General features: G+C 43.4%; 8 protein-coding genes across 26 annotated transcripts in view; 7 read left to right on the top strand and 1 right to left on the bottom strand.

Moving 5' to 3' along the window:
• Nucleotides 1–130: 130 nt before the first annotated feature.
• Nucleotides 131–19,906, bottom strand: part of LOC108013859 (modifier of mdg4) — a 30,271-nt gene continuing 10,495 nt past the window's right edge. The window contains exons 5-6 of one of the 18 annotated variants that reach the window (XM_036816681.3): nucleotides 515–590; nucleotides 131–453 (exon numbers count right to left, since the gene is read on the bottom strand). In XM_036816681.3, coding sequence (XP_036672576.3) covers nucleotides 237–453; nucleotides 515–590 — 293 coding nt within the window. In that variant the 3' untranslated portion in view covers nucleotides 131–236. Of the gene's footprint in view, nucleotides 454–514; nucleotides 591–767; nucleotides 1,067–1,150; nucleotides 1,623–1,734; nucleotides 2,222–2,365; nucleotides 2,718–2,821; nucleotides 3,325–3,432; nucleotides 3,691–4,259; nucleotides 4,376–4,465; nucleotides 4,858–5,213; nucleotides 5,619–5,721; nucleotides 6,060–6,824; nucleotides 6,983–7,067; nucleotides 7,377–7,472; nucleotides 7,770–8,399; nucleotides 8,600–8,694; nucleotides 8,988–9,100; nucleotides 9,453–13,332; nucleotides 13,996–14,089; nucleotides 15,165–15,247; nucleotides 15,641–15,742; nucleotides 15,913–15,969; nucleotides 16,249–19,906 lie in introns of those variants that run through there. The other 17 variants (XM_036816676.3, XM_036816682.3, XM_017079851.4 and 14 more) reach the window with 17 other exon arrangements.
• On the top strand, nucleotides 10,811–12,299 carry pre-mod(mdg4)-T. The gene is made up of 3 exons (XM_036819106.3): nucleotides 10,811–10,838; nucleotides 11,228–11,392; nucleotides 11,463–12,299. The coding sequence occupies exons 1-3, from the start codon at nucleotides 10,826–10,828 to the stop codon at nucleotides 11,942–11,944; spliced, it is 660 nt and encodes a 219-aa protein (XP_036675001.3). The 5' UTR covers nucleotides 10,811–10,825; the 3' UTR covers nucleotides 11,945–12,299.
• On the top strand, nucleotides 12,443–13,144 carry pre-mod(mdg4)-Z. Its single transcript, XM_017079862.4, has 2 exons — nucleotides 12,443–12,623; nucleotides 12,682–13,144. Exons 1-2 carry the CDS (start codon nucleotides 12,443–12,445, stop codon nucleotides 12,840–12,842), a joined length of 342 nt encoding a protein of 113 aa, XP_016935351.2. The 3' UTR covers nucleotides 12,843–13,144.
• pre-mod(mdg4)-X lies at nucleotides 16,932–18,974 on the top strand. 2 transcript variants are annotated; one of them, XM_065866276.2, is made up of 3 exons: nucleotides 16,932–17,178; nucleotides 17,815–18,114; nucleotides 18,816–18,974. In XM_065866276.2, exon 2 carries the CDS (start codon nucleotides 17,874–17,876, stop codon nucleotides 18,084–18,086), a length of 213 nt encoding a protein of 70 aa, XP_065722348.2. In that variant the 5' UTR covers nucleotides 16,932–17,178; nucleotides 17,815–17,873; the 3' UTR covers nucleotides 18,087–18,114; nucleotides 18,816–18,974. The 2 variants fall into 2 exon arrangements, with proteins under 2 accessions (XP_065722348.2, XP_016939660.3); XM_017084171.3 differs by lacking the exon at nucleotides 18,816–18,974 and adding an exon at nucleotides 18,424–18,637 and having other exon boundaries at nucleotides 16,946–17,178.
• pre-mod(mdg4)-Y lies at nucleotides 17,178–17,721 on the top strand. Its single transcript, XM_065866278.2, has one exon. It carries the CDS (start codon nucleotides 17,237–17,239, stop codon nucleotides 17,660–17,662), a length of 426 nt encoding a protein of 141 aa, XP_065722350.2. The 5' UTR covers nucleotides 17,178–17,236; the 3' UTR covers nucleotides 17,663–17,721.
• pre-mod(mdg4)-AE lies at nucleotides 18,139–18,656 on the top strand. The gene is made up of 2 exons (XM_070996556.1): nucleotides 18,139–18,163; nucleotides 18,424–18,656. The coding sequence occupies exons 1-2, from the start codon at nucleotides 18,139–18,141 to the stop codon at nucleotides 18,654–18,656; spliced, it is 258 nt and encodes an 85-aa protein (XP_070852657.1).
• Nucleotides 18,706–19,669, top strand: pre-mod(mdg4)-AD. The gene is made up of 3 exons (XM_070996555.1): nucleotides 18,706–18,754; nucleotides 18,816–19,200; nucleotides 19,485–19,669. Exons 1-2 carry the CDS (start codon nucleotides 18,706–18,708, stop codon nucleotides 19,139–19,141), a joined length of 375 nt encoding a protein of 124 aa, XP_070852656.1. The 3' UTR covers nucleotides 19,142–19,200; nucleotides 19,485–19,669.
• Nucleotides 19,511–19,846, top strand: pre-mod(mdg4)-W. Its single transcript, XM_017084169.3, has one exon. It carries the CDS (start codon nucleotides 19,511–19,513, stop codon nucleotides 19,796–19,798), a length of 288 nt encoding a protein of 95 aa, XP_016939658.1. The 3' UTR covers nucleotides 19,799–19,846.

The following is a 19,906-nucleotide window of genomic DNA, read 5'->3' as shown; positions in this document are numbered from 1 at the left end:
AAACATCCATTAAATTTTAAAAATTCCTCTTCCTTTTTAACGCAAACCTACCTTACGAAAAATCCAAAAATGCAGAAGATATTTGGTAAATCTGAACCAAAAGATCTCGGAGGCTAGACTATATGGGGAATTTGAAATCATCTCATTATAATTAATATGGTTTAAATTATGTATCAATTTAAGTAAGAAGGTACAGCGAATTACTTATAGAATGGAATGGCGTTGGGGTTTATTGGTTATTGCCCAGATTGTTTAGTCTTTGGGCTCGAAGTCTGTGATTCCTCTTTAATGTCCGTTTTGGGCTGGTAGAATGTGTCGTGCCTGTGCTGCTGGTTCTTAATGATTAGTTCCCCGGTTACTGAGCAAGTGATGATTCGAGCAGCGCAGCCCATATACCGGTTGCGGGCACACAGCCAGTACGTTTTGGAACCACGCGAGTTATTGCGATAGTACCTTAAAAATAAAACAAATAAATATGTTCTGGATTTATTCAGCAGCTCCAAGGCAGTCTTACTCGTAGCCGCCCATCAGTAGTTTCGGTTTTCCTTTGGTGCCCTTGACAATCATAATTCCTCTCCTGCGTATAATATCTGTAAGTAAACGAGCAGTGTTTTGATTAATAAGTATGAGTTGCGAAAACTTTAGGGTAATTACATATCTTATATGCCTTACACGCATATTTTTCTTTACAATTTTGGTTTTTTTATTTAATATTAGATTTTCATTTCAACTGAATACGTGCTCTTATAATTAAACAATCGTTACTCCAACTTCAACTTGAGTGGCAATTTATTTAATTTGTAAAAATGCATTTTGATTTATTTAACAGATGTGGGTCTCTCGGGTCACTGATGTGAGTGCTTTGCGTATTTCAGTCGGTACACCTCCTGGCCGTTCTTCAGTACGTGGGTGGTGGCCCTGACCTTGCAGTTGGAACTTCTGTAGCGGGCACATCGCCAGTTGATGCTGCTTTTCAGCTTGCGATCCATTACGAACTCATGCTTATCTATGACCAGCTTACGCTTTTTCTTGCGGGTGCTACTAAAACTAGCCAAATGTGCCGTACCTGAAAGGAAGAGCATACGTTATTAGTAATGGATACAAGGTTGAACTTAATAGAGCTTTAAGAAATTAAAGTATTAAAATGAAATTAAGTGAGGACTTCAGTTTATTTTCGTACATGAGCTTTTTTCCTTAGCAAACCTTAATTACGATCGAGGAGATCAAAAGTATAAAGTATTAGATACATCAAAGATAAAGGAATATCTATACATAGTTGTAGACAAATTTGGTAGTTGATACTGGAATATACCAATAAAATATTTAAAATATATCCTTTTATGTCCATATCTTATCGCTCCTACAATACACCATGGCAAATTATTCAATGATCTTCACGTGCTGCCTTCCTACTTGGTGGAATGGTAGATGGTTATGCCTGCTGGAGTGCACAATCTTTCCCTTTAGCGTGTGAACCCGCCCGTGGCACTTCTCGTGGGTGGTGTACTGTGTGCAGCGCCAATAGGTCTTGTAGTTGATGCACTTTTCGCGGACATAGGAGTACTTCATATGATACAACAGAACGCGTCCCTTTTGACTTATAACATAACCGAAGTTTCTTTCTAAAACATAAAAAGAATAGTTAAATTGTTAGTACAGGGTAAAGTAAGTTAGACCTAAAAGAAGATAATTAAGTGGCTAATTACGAAATAAATTCATTTGTTGACCTAACAGTACATTTTCTCTCCATTTATTCTGAATGAATGATCCAGTTTTCACTTGTCTTTAACGTACACCTAATTCTAACTATGTGCCTCCTAGACGTCGTGGGCGAGGTCATGGAGCTCCTCCTCATGAAGATCAAAGTTGACGTCGCCGGCGTCCTCCACATCGCAGTCCATCTTGGCGGACATTTGGTGCGGTTCCCGCAGCGTCTGTGCCTTGCTGGAACTGTATTTGTTCCGCTTTAGCTCCGCGTGCATGTGGTCCGCCTTGTTGATGATGAACTTGGGCGGCGTCTCCTTGAGCATGGTGATGCGGGCGGGACACTTGAGCTTCTTGGTGGCCATCGAGCTGCAGCGCCACAGGATCTTCTTCTTGTTTTCGCTCATGATCAGAAAGCGAATGCCATTGGCCATGATGGCGGGGCGACCGCGCAGCGATTGCGTGAAGAAGACCAGCACATCCTCCGGATTGGGCACCTCGTCGTTGGCCAGCACAACTGCAAGAAAGCAAGATTTGGGATTAGTTATGGTCGAAATTGCCTGCGAATACAAGTGTACATTCAATAAATTGGACAATTGTGTGGGTTCCTCATAGGTTTCTTTTTGTTTTATTGACATGCTTTGAGATGCTCTTAAATTACATATCGAACATGTGCGCCATGCTCTGCGGCAGACTCCGCACGTTGGACACCACCGGAGTTTTCATCTTGGGACCCTTTCCCGCCGCCGGTTTTCCCCTTTGCTTAGCCCGCATATGGCAGTGGTCGTGGATCTGGCGGAAGTCGTTGCTGTTCGTCTTGCTCATGCAAATGAGCACCGGGCACTTGGTGTGGCGATAGTACCAATGGCAGCGCCAGTACAGATTCGTGCGGTTTATGTTGTTCCGGAAGAACTTCATCCCGTCCAGCCAGAGCAGCTGCCCGCCGCGTTTGGACATGGAAAACTGGATCTGCGGATTGTTGCCGCGATACTGTCCGTGCCCGTAGTCGTACTCTGAAAGTAAGCCGGATACAAGAGATATATTTTAGTAATAAGTTCTGAGTTGGGTAAAAATAGGTGGTTAAGTTGGATCAGCTAGATACTTGGAGGTATTGAAAAACATTTCACGTTGCTTTGCTTTAATACACAAATTTTACACGCTTATGGACTAGGTGGTAAAGAGTATCTAATCGCGGCTAGAGATTGCGGTTCTTTAGCTTCGATTTTATTTCAAGGAGCGGCGGCGGCTCCCGGAGAGGTGGGATTGGGCGGGCTTCAAGCTCCGGATCCGGAGCAGCACCACCATCCACCTCAGTCTTCGGTTGCTCCGATTCCTCCGCTTGCGCCTCACTCTCAGCGGAGTCGGGTAACTTCGATTCTCCGCCAGCCAGTGGCTTGATCTCGATGTCATTGCTCTCCGTGTGCTGGTGCTGGTGACAAAGTCGCAGGATAAGGGTGGACTCGTCGTGGATGGCGATGGCGGGACAGCGCTCCTTGTAATAGTTCCGGCACTTCCAGTACTGCAAGTGACCGCGCTTCTTGTTCCGGAAGAAGCGGAAGCCATTGATCACTAGTAGTTTGCCACCATTCTTCTTCGAGTCCGCAAAGTCAATGTGAAAAGCTGTGGATGAAAGAGAAAGTTTAGATTAGTACGAGAATGAGTTAATGCTTCTACGCCAGCAGCCTAGGTTTATCCTAATTATGGAAAAATATGCAGTTCGTAATCGAGTAGAGATTTAAAACAAAATGATTTATTTAAAAACGGCTGGAGAAACGCCTGGACGCTTTGGACAGTGTGCACTTAAATGTAATCCTAAGACGAGTCTAGGGAGAGGGCCTTCTTCTCCCTCTTCATAAGAGCGGGCAGGTTGACGTTGTTGTTGGGAAACTTCCGGCTGTGGTCGTGCTCGTAGGTGCACTTGATGATGCGCTCCTGTGAGAATTTGTCCATCGCAGTGACGACGCGGGCTCTGCACACAGTCACATCCTGTTGAGGAGACAAGGAAATATGACTTTATTTCTGCATTCCGATTTGGGAATTCTAACGCTCAAAAATATATTAGAAATATATATTCCTTAACAGACCACAATATAAAACTAATCTAAGAACTATATCCTTAGCAAAGAATACTTTTAAATCATTAACAGACAAATTAGATCAATATGGAATAATATAAATGATGGAATTTTATTTTGAATTGGAAATTTTAATTCGTTTACAAAGCCCATCATATAATATATTATTATTTTTATTTTATACCCGTGTTTAATTGTTAAATAAAATTATTTAATTTTTCCTTTTTCTAAAGTAATGCAAATAAATGATTTTAAATTTCTAAATTCTTTATAGATTACAGATTTACTTTTAAGTTATTTTAAAGTTCACAAATAAATAATTTTTAAATGAAATATTAGCTTTTTGATGTCAATAGCACTATTTTTATTTTAAGCAACGGTTAGACCATAAAAATGTTTGAAAGAAATTAATAACAAAGAAATTAATTTTTTTATGGAAGTACTAGATAAGAAAAGATAAATATAATTGTCAGAACTCACCTTTCTTGAGCAGATCCAGTAGGTACGCGAGGCGGAGCATCGATTTTTTACAAACTTCTCGTTCTGAAAGAGCAGCACGGTCCTCCCCCGCTGTCCTGTCCCAAAAACAGCTAGTTCTGAAAGTATTAAACAGATAATTAGTCATTGTGTTTTGACTCGGAACATACTTAATGTTTCAGGAAAATACTTGTGGGTAATCACTAATCTAGCTTTTAACGAAATCGTGTATGTTTATTGGCAATAAAGTCAAGTGTGTACGTCTACAAATGATTGTGCACGCCCGAAATGGCCACATAGGTGGGTTTGTTTTTGTGGGTGATCATGTAAACGCCACAGTTCAGCCGCTTTTTGGCGCACGTCCAATAGAGGATGTCGTCGTAGCTGGCTCGCCGTTGATAGCGGTCTCCATCGTAGATCAGAACGTCGCCGCCACTGGTCCGCTCATACCGAACTCGATCCCAGTCGTCCAGGGTGCGGACGCACTTCTGCTCGGGCGCCAGTCCGCAGCGAACCTTTTGACGACCTGAACCCCGAGTCTTTGGCAAGAAACTCTCGTTGCCAAAGTCAGCCAGGATACTCGGATTGAGGTCTGTCAGACCTGCAATGAGAGGGAAAACAGGGTTTGCATAGTTAGTAAGTGCACTCGAGTACTTAGAAAATACTAAGTAAATTAAATGAAATTAAATTAAATTAATTTTTAAATATAAATAAATAATAATTAAAATAATATTATATGCGAAACACAGATTCAAAGAGAAGCAAATAATGGTAATGTATATTTAAACAAAGTAAACAAAAACCAATAAGCAGCCATGCACCATGAAAAATATGCAGTCCTATAAGAAGGAATATAAATTATAAGTCATTTTTATTAAATTAATGTTCAGAAACACTCACCAGAGTTTTGGAAAGTTGAACTGCACCTCCAATCTGAAAACAGACCAACTGAAAATCTTTCTTTATTGCACAGATGCTCGCAGTTTAATATTCGTTTCTATTTTTATGTAAAAGCATTATTTAATTCTAACTATCTATGTGGCCATTCAGCCAGCTGAATGCTTTTCTTGATCTAGGGATGATTGTGCACACCGCTGACCGCGTAGCGAGATTGTCCATTGGGCAGGATGTGGGTAATGACGCGGGAGCGGCACTGCTTGCGCCACTTGCTGCACTTCCAGTACACCTTGTCCTTGTAGGATGCGTTGCGCAGGTAGCGATGCTCGCCGCAGTGGAGGACTCCGTTGCCGGCCGCCGTGCGAACGTAGTGCACATCCTCCGTAGACTTGGACAAGCGGACGCGCTTCATCAGCGGGTGCTGATCGGATTTTGTGTGCGGCACTGTTATCATTTCAAAGGTAGCTGGAAACCAAGAAAAACAGGCAGAATTAGTTAAAGGTCATGCAATCAAACATTTGAATTGACATTAAATTTGTAAATCTTAGATTAAATTGGTTTGCTTAAGTACACAGGAAAATGAGTTTATTATAAATTCGCATATCAGTAGTCTACTTCTAAATCGCAAGTTATGGCTAGTTGTTGAGTCTCTATTCACTGCAGGTTGTGCAGGTCCTCGATGCTTAAGTTAAGGGTCCGCAGTTCCAGCGTGAGATCCTCGTCGGCCTCCTCCTTGACGAAGCCCGTCCTTCCCGACTTGCTGCGCCCCTTTGACGGGGCCGTGGTCATCGAAAGCCGCTTTTTCCGCTCCGTGTTGAGACAGGTATGATGACACGATTCCAGCACAATCTTGTGCACGCCTTCAACGACGTTGGTCACCACCCGAGCGTTGCACTTCGTGCTGCCCTGGAATGGAAAACAAGAAGTATTGTTGGTTTCTGTCTTAGCCTGTTTTGAACTCATATAAATCCTTTATGTGGATATTATCATTGTGGGAACAAATATCCCAAATTGGCCAATTGGCAAAAAATAAATACAATAATATAGAAGTAGGCAATGACTACAAAAGACAATAAGAAGAAACGCTTTAGGCGGTACTACAGAACTACAGACCATGCCAAAGCCTGTTTAACTAAGTTAGTCATAATTTTTAAAATAATAATAGGTATTGATCAATAAACTCAATTTCAATTTACAAAATAATAGGTAAGTAAAATGAATTTCAATTTACACTGAAACAAATTCTTCAAATATGTGGGTCCCAGACAGACTTTAGGGTTATGGGTGCTTGCGGGCGATAGAGTTTGCGTGGAACTTGCGGTGCGCAGGAATCTCTAGAATCTACATGCTTAGCCCCAACCTTGCAGATTTTATAGTTTTCCAGGTCTCAGCTTTCATACGGACAGACGACAGATGGACATGGATAAATCGACTCGGCTAGTGATCCTGATAAAGAATATATATACCTTTTATGGCCAGAAACGCTTGCTTCTGCCTGCTACGTACTTTTCGACGAAACTAATATACCCTTTTACCCTACGAGTAACGGCTACTATTGTATAACTCAATATAGATGGGATCTTTTTTTAATAAAAACTTTCAAGGGTTCTTTTTTAAAACCACCCTATTTATAAATAAAATATCCAAATTTTAAAGCATTGTGGTGCTTACCTTTTTGGAGCATATCCAGTAGGTCTTCAAGTTACTGCGACGATTCCTAACGTAGTTGTGGCCATTAAAAGCCAGCAATTTGCACCCGCGTTGACCCCGAATGAATGTAAGCAGGCTGTGCTTGATGGCTCCTTTCATGTCGTCCAGATCGGGGAAAACTGTAAGATAGCAAATTGTCTGTTAGCTAAATTTTATGCAAAACGTACAAACTGGAGTGGGAGAGTATGAATACCATAAAATACATTTTAGATTTTTCAGATTTATATTCTATAATAAATAGGCAATAAATTGATTCTATACAATTGACAGCCAGAGTTGGCTGGTTTTCTATGGCTGTTTAGTAGGGCGGATGGTTGTGTTGGCCGCATTTGATGGTCACGTCGTGGTCTTGCACGGTGACCACCCGGGCCTTGCACTTGTGGGCCCCTGCCCGAGCGCAGGACCAATAGGTTTTCGATCCCGTGGACTTGTTTCGGGTGAAGGTGAACTCTCCTATCTTCAGCTTGCGACTCCCGCGAAAGCCAGTGATATACGAGTAATACGAGACGGAATCTGTGAATGGAATGTAAAAAAGTAGGATTAGTTCAGGCGGCACGATGAGTAGCTCACAGATCTAAAGCTAGAAGGCAGAGAGACGCAGGGGAACCATACACTTATCTAAAATGAACTTTATTGAGTCAGACGAAAGTTGAGGTGATGCTATAATATACAATTTGGCTTAAGACTAGCATGCTAGGTCGCCGTTTCCGGCGCTGTCGTGGCGGCGGTCTCCAAGGGGTCCTGCCGACGCTCCGCACGGGCCGCTGCCTCAGCTTCCGCCCGCTGACGCTTCAAAGAGCCGTACTTTCGCGCCTTGGTTATGACCTCGTGGTTGTGCTCGCTGTTCAGGATGGTCAGGGTGTCCAGTTTGGTCTTGAGCCGCGCTCGACACCGCAATACTGCGAACTGAAAGGAAACCCATATTAAGAACTTATACAGATCTATGTTTGGTTCATTCCAGGGGCATTTCCTCAAAAGTTGATATAAGATGGATATTACTTAGAATTCAGTATATTATAATTAAAGGTGTGCGAACATTAAGATTAACTAGGTTTTTTCAAGGTTGTTTTAAACTCAGATAAGTGGGCTTTACTTATACCAACTAAGATAGTTTATTTGTCTCTTCATAACTAAGATAATGCGTTAAAAGTCTCTATTTATTTTACCAAAAAACTCAAAATGAAAAACTAATAGCAAATGATCGTCAAACGCTGTGATTCAGAAATATCTTTTAATTAAAAGTAAAATCTCGGAATCCCAGAAACCACTTTGATATAAGATTTTAATCTAACCAACGATTTGCCTGAACAACAATGGTTCCCATGGACTTTTCTATATAGAACTATACAAAATAATTACTTATAAATTCTTGGACAAAAACAAAAATTGAATGTTTATGTGTAAGATACCGCGTGGGAACCGTCAGAATATTAATCAAAACAATCGGACACCTAAACCTATAGCCAGATTTCGATCACATCTTATGAAAAAGGAGTCCATAAAGTAAGGAATACGGTCCCTGGGGAATCCACTCACCTGGCTGCAGCGCCAGTAGGTGACGTCGTCCCGGCAGATGTGGCGGTTGAAGGTGTGCTGCTTGAGCATGATCTGCTTGGTGCCGTACTTGCTGACGATGAAGAAGGGCGAGTTGCTGTTGACCACTCCGGCGGCGGAGGCGGAGGCCAGCTGCATGGTGGCCTCGCCCACGTCTACGCTGACCTGGTAGTCGTACTTGGCTACAACGAAGGGAGATAGGAGGAGTTTTAGTTGGACATAGTGACTGGGGGATTAGGGCAATAGGAGTTCAGCAGAGAAAATAAAACACTGGGGATTGCTTTCATGGTTTTCGGTATATTGTACATTGTGGTTTCGGCCTATGTCTACATACACATCCTACTTCCTAAGGGCACTGCGCACAGTGCTTGGCGTGGTCGTGGTGCCTGGTGAGCCGAGGCCGCCGGCTCAGCTCCACAAGGACGTAGTAGGCCGGGCAGTTCCTGGTCAGGCAGTGGAAGTAGGTGCGGTACTGCATGGCGCGCATCTTCTTGTAGGACTTGCCGCTGACCATCAGGAACTCACCCTGGGCGGTGCGCTTCAAACGGACGCCCTCGTTCTGGTCTTTCGCTGAAGGAGATGAAGGATGGGTTTGAATGATATGTGAGATGCGAGGTGACACATGAGCAGACTGAGCTTAATCCAAGTATTACATGCAACTAAATTGTCTACAAATCTCGATGTTGTTTTGGTTTTGGCTAATCTCTCTTTAATATTGTGGATAAAAGGCATCCTTGGGCATCAGTTTTGCGGGCACATTGGCACCAAGAAACCGAGGCGGATGGTTGTGGGCATTCTTCCCCAGCTTGATGCCTCCATCGAACTTGGTGATGGCTCTCGCAGAGCACTTGTTCTCGTTCAGCCGCTTGCCATTCCCGTCGGAGCAGATCCAGTTGACCGTGGCCCGGAAACTGGCCTCCTTCTTGTACATGTAGCCATTGAACACCAGGTTGAAGCCCTGTTTCTGGTTCCTCAGGAAGAAGTATTCGTGCTTGTCGATCCACTGGCCCCGCGGAATATCCCCGATGAACTGACCTGCAATGGAGGAGGCAAGGCAGCTGGATTTATTACCCGGACATCTTAGAAACGAACATATAACCCAGAGAAAAACACATGGAGTTTTGGGGTGCTGAGTAATCCGTTTATTGCAGGCAATTCCCGATACAGTCTACTATTTATAGCCGCTTATTTATATCGCTTGGGGGAGGGGTTATCTTTTGGTGCCATAAGGCGTTTGATATTTTGCTATTTTACTATAAGGTTTACTTCCTTCATAGGGGCGAAATTCTTTGTTTGGCATCAAGGAAGACTCACCTGGTGTTCAAAGCACTTTACACTCTAATTGGTCGACTTAGGATGGTTTCGAAAAACCACTTACATCCTCACAAAAACACTGGTACCTTTCGTTTAAAAAACACGTCCTTTGTGGCATTTTTTGGAGGGATTCCTTTTTGAGACACCAACAACAACAAAGATGCCACTTCGCTGCACACACACAAACAAGCGCACAGGCACTCACACACACACTCGTGGCAGCTTTGCAGGATAACTTACGGATTTCCCACTACTCACTTTTACTGCCTTTTTTTTATTTATGCACATTTGAGCAATTGCACTTTGCTAACGATGGACAAACAAATTGTTTCCGCGGCTTTTTCGACTGGTTCCACTGGCTGTGCAGCACGATCTGTCGCCTTGTTTGTGTTTTTCCTTTGCGAATTGGAATCAAAATCCTCTGGAGAAAACGCTTTTCTTTCACAGCGGGGATTCCACCAACACTATGCACTTATTCCGGGATGTTTCCCTTTTTAATTGCACCTTTTGTTTAACAATTTAACAATTTGCTAAATTCGCTTGCATTTTTTTCACAACCGTGCTGTGGCGACATTTTTGCAGAGTTGCCGGATCAAGCGTACAAATCCAGGGCTGCAACAGCGCGAGTACAGTAGCTATTGGTGAGGCCAGATGTGTCGTATATATATATTATTAATTTATTATTATCATTTATTATAGCCAAGTAACTCTTAATATATAATATCTGTAAAATAATAAAATATTTCGAATAAAACTTTTTGTTGTCCCAAGTAAAGGTTACTTAAGTTAAACTATACAGAAAACAGAAAAAAAGCAAATTTGGTAAATTTTACTAGAATGTATCTTATTAATTTAACAAATGTTTTGGATTTATTAATATTACATATGAAGACTTGATTTTGTTCAAGAAACATTTGAGTACCCCCCCAAAGTCACACTGTACGTCCAGTGCAACCCTGGTTATCTGCTGCCATATCATTTCTTTTTGGCTTTACTCTGTGACTAAAATTTACAAAAACAAACACAAACAAAAACAAAACAAAACAGCCAAACAGAAGAGGCAAGATTCTCGGAGCAGACGTAAGAAAACGTAAATGTCGGCAAAACGTAAGTGTCAGTAAAAAAGGGAGATAGCCTCAGCGTAAGTATATACAGAAATATACCGACGGTACGGTCCCACCAAAATGTTGGCAGCCATAGCCGAGACACCCTCCTAACATTGGCGTGTGACCGTACTTTTGCGCAGTTTTGAGTACATAGTATCGATAGAATGCCTCCCATCTCTAAAGTACAGTGCTCTTCTTCTTTGAACCGTGTTTTTCTGCATTAAAATATTTTATTTCTACTATTTGTACAATTTCCCTGCTTGTAAACCAATAAAATAAATAAGAACCAGCAAAAGACCCTCCTCAGTTGTTTTATTTTCGTTTTTCGCCCGAAAGGCCTGATCTCGCCCAGATGTTCTAACCTGTTGCGTTTGTTTCTCCCATCGACAGCCGCCACATCCGCATCTGCATCTCGCATCCCACCACGTAAACGCGGCAGGCCGAAGACCAAGGTCGAGGACCTGACGCCCAAGCCGAAGCTCCTGGACAAACTGCAGGCGGCGACCTTGAACGAGGAGGCCAGCGAGCCAGCGGTGTACGCCTCCACGACGAAGGGTGAGTCCCCATCCTGGCGAGGGTCCTGCTCCTGGACAATCCCCAAGCTAATTCCGTTCTACACCCGCAGGCGGCGTCAAGCTCATCTTCAATGGCCACCTGTTCAAGTTCTCGTTCCGCAAGGCGGACTACTCGGTGTTCCAGTGCTGCTACCGGGAGCACGGCGAGGAGTGCAAGGTGCGCGTGGTGTGCGACCAGAAGAGGGTCTTCCCCTACGAGGGCGAGCACGTCCACTTCATGCAGGCCAGCGACAAGAGCTGCTTGCCTTCGCAGTTCATGCCGGGCGACTCGGGAGCCATATCCACGATGTCCTCCAACAAGGACACCAAGGTGGAGCTGCTGATCAAAAACACCACGAAGCTGGAGGACTCCGACGCCAAGGAGGACGAAGACTTTGAGGAGTTTGAGATTCAGGAGATAGACGAGATCGAGTTGGACGAACCGCTGCCAGAGAAGACGGCATCCAAGGAGGAGGAGCAGGTGGACCCCAATGATTTCCGTGAAAAGATCAAGCGACGCCTCCAGAAGGCTCTGCAGAGCAAGAAGAAGTGACACTAAATACGCCTTAAACTTCAAATTATACTTTCTATATTCACTTGAGGACAAGGAGGTGGACTACAGTGGTTTTTCCGCCTCTAGAGGCTCTGCAGAGCAAGAAGTGACACTAAATACGCCTTAAACTTCAAATTACACTTTCTATATTCACTTGAGGACAAGGAGGTGGACTCCAATAATTTCCGCGTAAAGATCTAGCGACGCCTACAGGAGGGCCTGCAGAACAATAAGAAGTTACACTGAATATGCCTTAGAGCTCACTTTATACTTTCTATATTCATTTGGGTTTTAAACACCCCTACCAAGTACTAAATAATTAAGTTTTTCGTAATAAAACGATGTCAATAAATCAGATCTTCAACTAAAACATTTGAATAGATTATAAGCTCTAACTCCGTAATACTTAAATGTACTCAGAACCCATTCAACCGATAAATAACCAAAGCTTTTTCATGTCTTTCAGTTACACAACACGTCCGCAACTGTGGTCCGCAGATGTTCCTGATCAGCCGCAAGGGCGGCACTCTGCTGACCATCAACAACTTTGTCTACCGGTCCAATCTTAAGTTTTTCGGGAAGAAAAATGATATTCTGTACTGGGAGTGCGTCCAAAACCGATCGGTCAAGTGTCGCAGCCGCTTGAAGACCATCGGAGATGATCTCTATGTAACCAATGGTTTGTGAAGTGAAACAAAAACGTAAAAGCGAATAATGCTTTACTTCTGTAACCACAGATGTGCACAACCACATGGGCGACAACAAGCGCATTGAGGCGGCCAAGGCGGCTGGGATGCTGATCCACAAAAAGTTGAGTTCCCTCACGGCCGCCGATAAAATCCAGGGCTCCTGGAAAATGGAGAGCGAGGTCAATGTGGACCAGCTGCCCAAGATGTAACCGCTTCTCGACATTCCCACCCAAACGTCCGAGTTCTGTTAAGGCTAAGCTAATGTATTTCACTATTGTTCTTGCAAAGTATCTTTCTTATTTAGACTGAGTGTCCCGAGCCTAGTTAGGATGGGTAAGTAGCCTGTTAATATGGGATCTCACAGTACTTTTTTGTAATTCGCGAAGTCCCGGGTCATATTATTTATTCTGTTCTTATTGCTTAGACGCTTTTGGCCACGGCACTGACTTAAGCAATGGCTTGAGTTACGTAGAAACTATGAACTTGTAATAAAATCAGATGAACATCTAAACGAGTTGCAATTAAATGATCTCGCTTACGATTCAAGAGTATTTTCCCTAATTGAATCTCTTAATAGACAATCTTTTAAACATTATTCTTCTGTAAACGCTTGCTACTGGGTTACATTAAATTTTTGCGCTAAGACTAGCAATATTTAAATATCTTGTCGCATACATATTAGAAATCAATCTGCAAAAATATATCCCATTATAATTTATTTTTATGGTTTGATTATTCATGATTACGATTATATCTAGTAATCTAATTTATTTTTAGTTTTACTTAAAATTATTTAATTTTGCGCTTAAGAATATCTGATTTTTCCAAGAAATGCGTATTATAAGAGTTGTTTTTTTTTTTTGGTAAGCTATTGTTTGTCTCCTCAAATTAAGAAATAGTTCTACATTTTTCCAATTCATTGTAAACACGTTTTGCCTTTCATGATGAAGCTTGGTGATATTACTGAGCACTAAAAGTTGGAATATTCTGAGATCGCATCCAGAGGATTTAAATCTCTTAGCTTCAACGTGAGATTGATAATCAAGAATCGTAGGCCCTAATCGGTAGTGATCCAAGGCATCTTTAGACTACCCAGCTTGGTCCTGACATTGTTGTGGTTGTGCGAGGAGCAAGTGCTTCGGTATTTTACCTCGGAGTCCACCATAAAAGTAGAAGCTCGGGCCTTACAACCCTTATGGTGATACATGCATCGCCAAGATCCGATTAGGTTATCCTTTCCCAGAATTCGATGGACGATAAAATGTTCATTGGCTATAATCAGCTTCGGACGCCTGTGGGCAGCCAGATTGAACTCCGCGGGCCCGTCGTATTGCTGGCCCTTTCTCGAGTAACGCCGACGACCTGAAACAAATTAGAAAATCTCGTGTCAGAAAATTATATTGATAACATGCACAAAGATAATTTTAAAGCTAGCGTTAGTGGTTAAAACAGTATACAAGATTTTTCTATTATCATTTATTTCTTTTTGTTTCGTTTTGTAAAGTGCTTAAATCTATCAGGACTTAAACATCGTTTCACTTAGCTTAGATTCAGGTGGCTCGATTTGCAGTATGTAGTCTTTGGACTATTATAAACTTACCCAAAAAATGTATATATTGAAAAATATAGTTTTTGATTTGTGATGCTATTCAATTTTTGTAGGTGTACAAATCATATGGCACCGGTCATTATTGTTATAACTAGCTAAATTAAGAAGAATTAAAGTGTGTTTAAATTTTGTCGTTAAAAGCCTACATTGTTTTCGCGTAGTTTTGCAAGAATATTGATTTAAGACCTTCAGATAGTGGCTTACAATTGTCCGAAGACTACAAAAAAGATGCTCCATCGCTCACCGTAGCATAGGTACTCTACATCGACATTAGTTCAAAAATCTATTCAAAACCACAGACATTGGTGAGCCCACAGCCCAGGGGGCTAGTAGTCCTTGCTGATGAAGACGGCGCCGTGGGCCTGGTGCTGCTGCATCAGAGCCATCATTTGCGGCGTCTGCACGTGGGGCAGGGAGAGCGGCATCGCCAGTGACATGGAGACGGGAACAGGTACCGTCACCGGCATAGCCAGGTGGGTGGGAGCTGTTGCGTACGTGGGCGTGGGAATCGGCGCCACCTGGGTCATCATCTCCAACGTAGATGTCGTCGAGGTGACGACGGGGTTCGGATTGGGTGTTGGATTCTTGGTCGCCGGCACGGTGCCATTTGCCTTGGCCTGGCAGTAAAGCTGGCACAGCGGCAGAAGTTCCTTGTGGCGTCTCTTGATATGGCTGAGGAAGTTTCCCGTGGACTTGGTGGTGCCGGAGATCAGTCCAAAGCAGGTGGTGCAGGTGGCCTGGATGGCGCCTGGCGTCTTCTGATTCGGCTGGATGTTCTTGTAGAACTTACCGTCCAGAATCTTGGGCAGGGTGAAGGGTTTCCGGAACGACTCATCGTCGCTCAGGTAGGTGACGGCCAGGGCGGCCACAGCAGCATCCGTTGGCTGGGCAGGCGTGGGCGAAGGCTCCATTTTGATCTCAACTGCAAGATTATAAATGTCAGAAGTTAGTAGGGAGTCTAAAGTATTCTAAAGCTAAACTAAGTGTAGAACGAACACGCATAACTACAAATTTTGTACACATTTAGTTTAATTTATTTAGATTAGGCTAGGTCTGTAGTCTAGGGAGTAAATTAGATGGCTGCCTACTGCAGCTCTGGAAACTCGTCCAGCAGGTCAGCCGAGAGATCCATTGAGCTGACCTCCGGGCCGTGGGTGTGTGGAGCGCCAGCGATGCGCAGGGTGACATCCTGTATCTTGGAGGTCACCAGGGTGGCCCGGCAGCTGTGCTTCACGTACCGCGAGCACCGCCAGAAGACGTTCTTCAGGCTCTGGCGGTTCACCACGTACCGATAGCCCTCGAAGACCAGCATCACCCTGCCCCGCTGCGTGGTGGTGTACTGGATGCTGGCGCTGGTGGTCTTGTCCTCGAAGAGCGCCTTCAGTGATTGGATGACACCTGGAATGGGAGAGGAGGAGGAGGTTCACAGACATTAGTTGGGGTTATTTTTGGAGTTCCGGCTGTGGTAACTAGCTACTGCACAAGAGGTGGGAGGAGAAGTTCTGTTACAGGCATTTATTTTCAGTTTACAAACGCAACAAACAATATAATCTACTGCCCGGGCTTGACCACCATGACTTTAAGAGTGGACAGCTTGTGGTCAATGAACTGCTGGACTGCGGATGAGGTAAGCTGTTCGCCGCGCAGGGCAAAAACTTGGCACACATGGGCTGCAAAGATAGGATGTGATACGGGTAAGAGTTACGGGTAAAGCCTCTATTATGTACTTATGACGTCCTGCAGCAGATCCTTGTCGGTGGCCTCGTTCCGCTGGGCCATGAGCGCCAGCTTCTCCTTGCCAATCACCAGATCCATCACCCGGAACGTGTAGATGGCCGGCATGGGGATGTAGGCCTTGGCCAGAGCAGCCTTGGACACAAAGAGGCGACTGCCGTCGAACAGGGGAATGGCATCCTCGTCGCGGGGCGTTTTTTCCGTCCCATCTGTGACCGGTTTCTTGGAGTTCTCCACGGGCTTGGGCACCTCAGTGTCCTCCTTTGGGACTTCTGCAATGGCACATTATGGCAAAAACAATCAATACACTTTGCTTTTAGGAGACCACCGAAAACATAAACAAAATAAAACACAGTTCATGCGGTTCTTAAAAGGGGACTTTATTTCGTTTAAATTATTAAGCATTCGCCTACACTTGCAGCACATTTCAGCCGTGGGTGTTTTCTGGGCAGTATGCCCTATTATTAATCACTTTCATTGCTCAATTTCACACAAAAAAGCCTTAATTATTTATGTCAGCACGCCCACGAGTCACAAAAAGTTAAAAATGATATGGCAGCAGATAACCAGGGTTGCACTGGAGGTACAGTGAGACTTTGGAGGGGGTACTCAAATGTTTCTTGAACAAAATCAAGTCTTCATATTTAATATTAATAAATCCAAAACATTTGTTAAATTAATAAGATACATTCTAGTAAAATTTACCAAATTTGCTTTTTTTTCTGGTTTCTGTATAGTTTAACTTAAGTAACCTTTACTTAGGACAACAAAAAGTTGTGTTCTAAATATTTTACTTTTATTACAGTTTGAAATATATTTTTAATAATAATTATAATATTAAGAATTTCTTGGCTGGAATAAATGATAATAATAAATTAATAATTTATATACACGATACATCTGGCCTCACCAGTAGCTACTGTACTCGCGCTGTTTCAGCCCTGGATTTGTAGGCTTGATCCGGCCACTCTGCAAAAATGTCGCCACAGCACGGTTGTGAAAAAAATGCAAGCGAATTTAGCAAATTGTTAAATTGTTAAACAAAAGGTGCAATACAAAAGGGAAACATCCCGGAATAAGTGCATAGTGTTGGTGGAATCCCCACTGTGAAAGAAAAGCCCGCCTCCCAAAAAAAGGCGCTTGAGTGTCTTGTGATGAAGAAGAAAAAAAACCCAACGACGCCTCCTCCAATTTCAGTAAAAGTATTGCAATTTTTGTGTACAATTGTTAAGAAAAATGTGAAATTGCAATGCAAATGCAATGTTAATAAAGTACAGAAAGTATGGCGGCGCAGGCATATATTATTTGGCGGATCATCTTGGGCTGTCCAGTTGTCAGAGCCTCCTAATCAATACCCGTTCCTCCCACTCCAAATTGTGTCTTGCAGACGAACTGGAGGATGACTTCAAAGTGCACCTCCCCCTGCTGGTTTCCAGGAAGAGGAAGACGCTGGCCAGCCACCGCAAGCAGAACTTCGACCACCTGGAGGTGAGCTTCACCAGGAGCAATCGGGGCAACAACCTGCTGACCATCGACGGGAAGCCTTTCACCCTTAACCGCCGGATCAAGGACGTCTGCTACTGGGAGTGCGTCAAGCTGCGCTGCAAGTACATCAAGTGCTCCGCCCGCGTGGTGACCAAGTCCAATCGGATCTCGGCTCTCCGTGGGCTCCACAACCATCCATAAGTTACGAACTACCTGTGCCATCTCATTAGTCCAATAAAGGTGTTTCCGTTGAGCAAAAAGCCATCTTCCGCCTCTCCTGCCGTTGTAGTTTCTGTAGTGTCCCTAAGACAATCACAGGAGGCCTTTTCACTAATCTCTCCCACTACTTGCAGCATGCTATCAACTGGTGGCCAATCGCCGTGGCGGTAAGAACCTGATCTATCAGGGGCACATGTACTCCGTGGAGCGCAAGTACCGGAACAGCATCAACTGGGTCTGCTCCAAGAACAGCAACAGTGCGCTCCGCTGCCCGGCGAGATGCGTCACCAATCCGGAAAGTACCACCGGCATCAAGCTGAGCCACCGGCACCACAACCATCCGGCGGATTCCTTCAAATTGCACAAGCGGAGTCGGAAGCGACCTGGCAAGAGGAGCAGCAGCTAGCTATGCTCCTAATCCTGGATCGACAATTGTTAGTTTAAGCTCATTAGTCTTAATGTATATCTCTTTGTTATCACATTGTTACATTTTGGTGAAAGGAAACACTACTCATTTGGTTGTTGAATTCAACTAATCATTTATGTATTTAACTCTAACGCTGGCTAAACTCTAAACCTACAGTCTATTTTTCATAACCTGAGCACTAGTTTTAAGCGGATCATTCCGTTCACAAAAACATCGCCTTATTAATCAGCGCAATAACCCATACATTTAATATAGTATTAAGCTTTAAACATTCCTTACCATTTGTGACTTACCCACTGTGGCGATTTCTTAACAGGTTCCCGGCATCGTAGTGTTTATAAACAGAACGGATTTACGATCATCGATGGCTACCGCTTTGTGATCGGCACTACGAATCTCCGTCGCACGTACTTGAAGTGCGCCAACTTTCGCAGCAATTGCCGGGCCCGGGCCATTGTAAATAGGGACACGAACAAAGTGCGGATGAGGCACGAGGGCCACAATCACAGCCGCAAAGATGTGGTGTGCGGACGTATCTCTAAGAAGTAGCAGGTACCAAAGCTGTCTTAAGGAATAAACAAACGGTTTCCGTTGAAAAATGTTCGCCTGCTTTTCACTACCCATAAAACGCCATTCTGCCCTTACATGTTAACATTTTAATTGAAACCGTAGACCGTCCACTAACTGAATTTGTTGATTTTTTTGCAGATAACTCCAGGCTAGCGCAGTATGTGCGCTCCAACAGAGGCACCGATCTCGTTTACCACGAAGGAAACACCTACACGCCCAATGAAAAGTTGAGGGAAGGCCAAAAGAGTCGAGACTGGAAGTGTTCTATGTATCACAAGGCCAAGTGCCGAGCTCGCCTTGTCACCCGTATCACCAGAGGAGGGGATGTTATCCACGTAACCAGCAACCTGCATACGCATCCCACAATGTACACCATACAGAAAATGGACGCTCACGTGGATGACCGGAAACTTTGCCTCGAGAGGAATCCACTCTGCGTTAACACACGATCGATAAAAATGTAGAAAAACGTTGCTAGGACTACCATGATCTCCGATTTGATCGAATACGGGAAAAATTTTAGGTGAAGTGTTTAAAGTGTGCGGAATTTAAGGTCATCATTGCCATTAGCTTTGAAACGAATCAAAGCTAGAAGAATTCCCAAAGAATTTTACAATTGTAATTTATTAAAAATTTACAAAAACCAAAGACATCTTTATAATTTACACTTAATTTGAAACGTTACAATTTTCTTTCTAATATATAACATTTAGTTGCTTTATTTCTCTATATTTAGTCTGTAAGCCCACAAATTATATTTTAGTTTTTCTGACCATTACTAATTTAAATATACATTTTATTTTACAGGTTTCCAGAAGAACTTGCCAGTAGACATGGTATATGACGGAGACGGAAACGTTATGCACTTCATTCCCAACATTCAAACCATTCGCAGTCAGAAAAAGACCATACAGCTCTTGTTTAACAAATATGTCTATACCAAAAGCAACACTCACGGAAACACCACATACTGGCACTGCCGTAGTCGTCGCAACGGAAGAAGCCCGTGCAACGCTCGCTTTCTCATCACTAAGCTCAAGAACGGGCGGTACAAGGTTTGTCTGTCCCAGCCGGAGCACAATCATCCGCCTACGAAGCGCCAATATAAACAGAATAAATAGATTTTAAGCTGAGCGAAATATAAACGCGCCATGAATTGGCAAACAGCACTACACCGCCTCTTAATTTGTAGTTGTAGCGAATAATTTAGCAGTTGACAATTTACTAAT

Source organism: Drosophila suzukii, chromosome 3, assembly GCF_043229965.1.
Source record: "Drosophila suzukii chromosome 3, CBGP_Dsuzu_IsoJpt1.0, whole genome shotgun sequence".
Classification (NCBI taxonomy): Eukaryota; Metazoa; Arthropoda; class Insecta; order Diptera; family Drosophilidae; genus Drosophila; species Drosophila suzukii.
The sequence above is the reverse complement of the archived record's forward strand: the minus strand, read 5'-3'. Positions and strand labels throughout refer to the sequence as shown.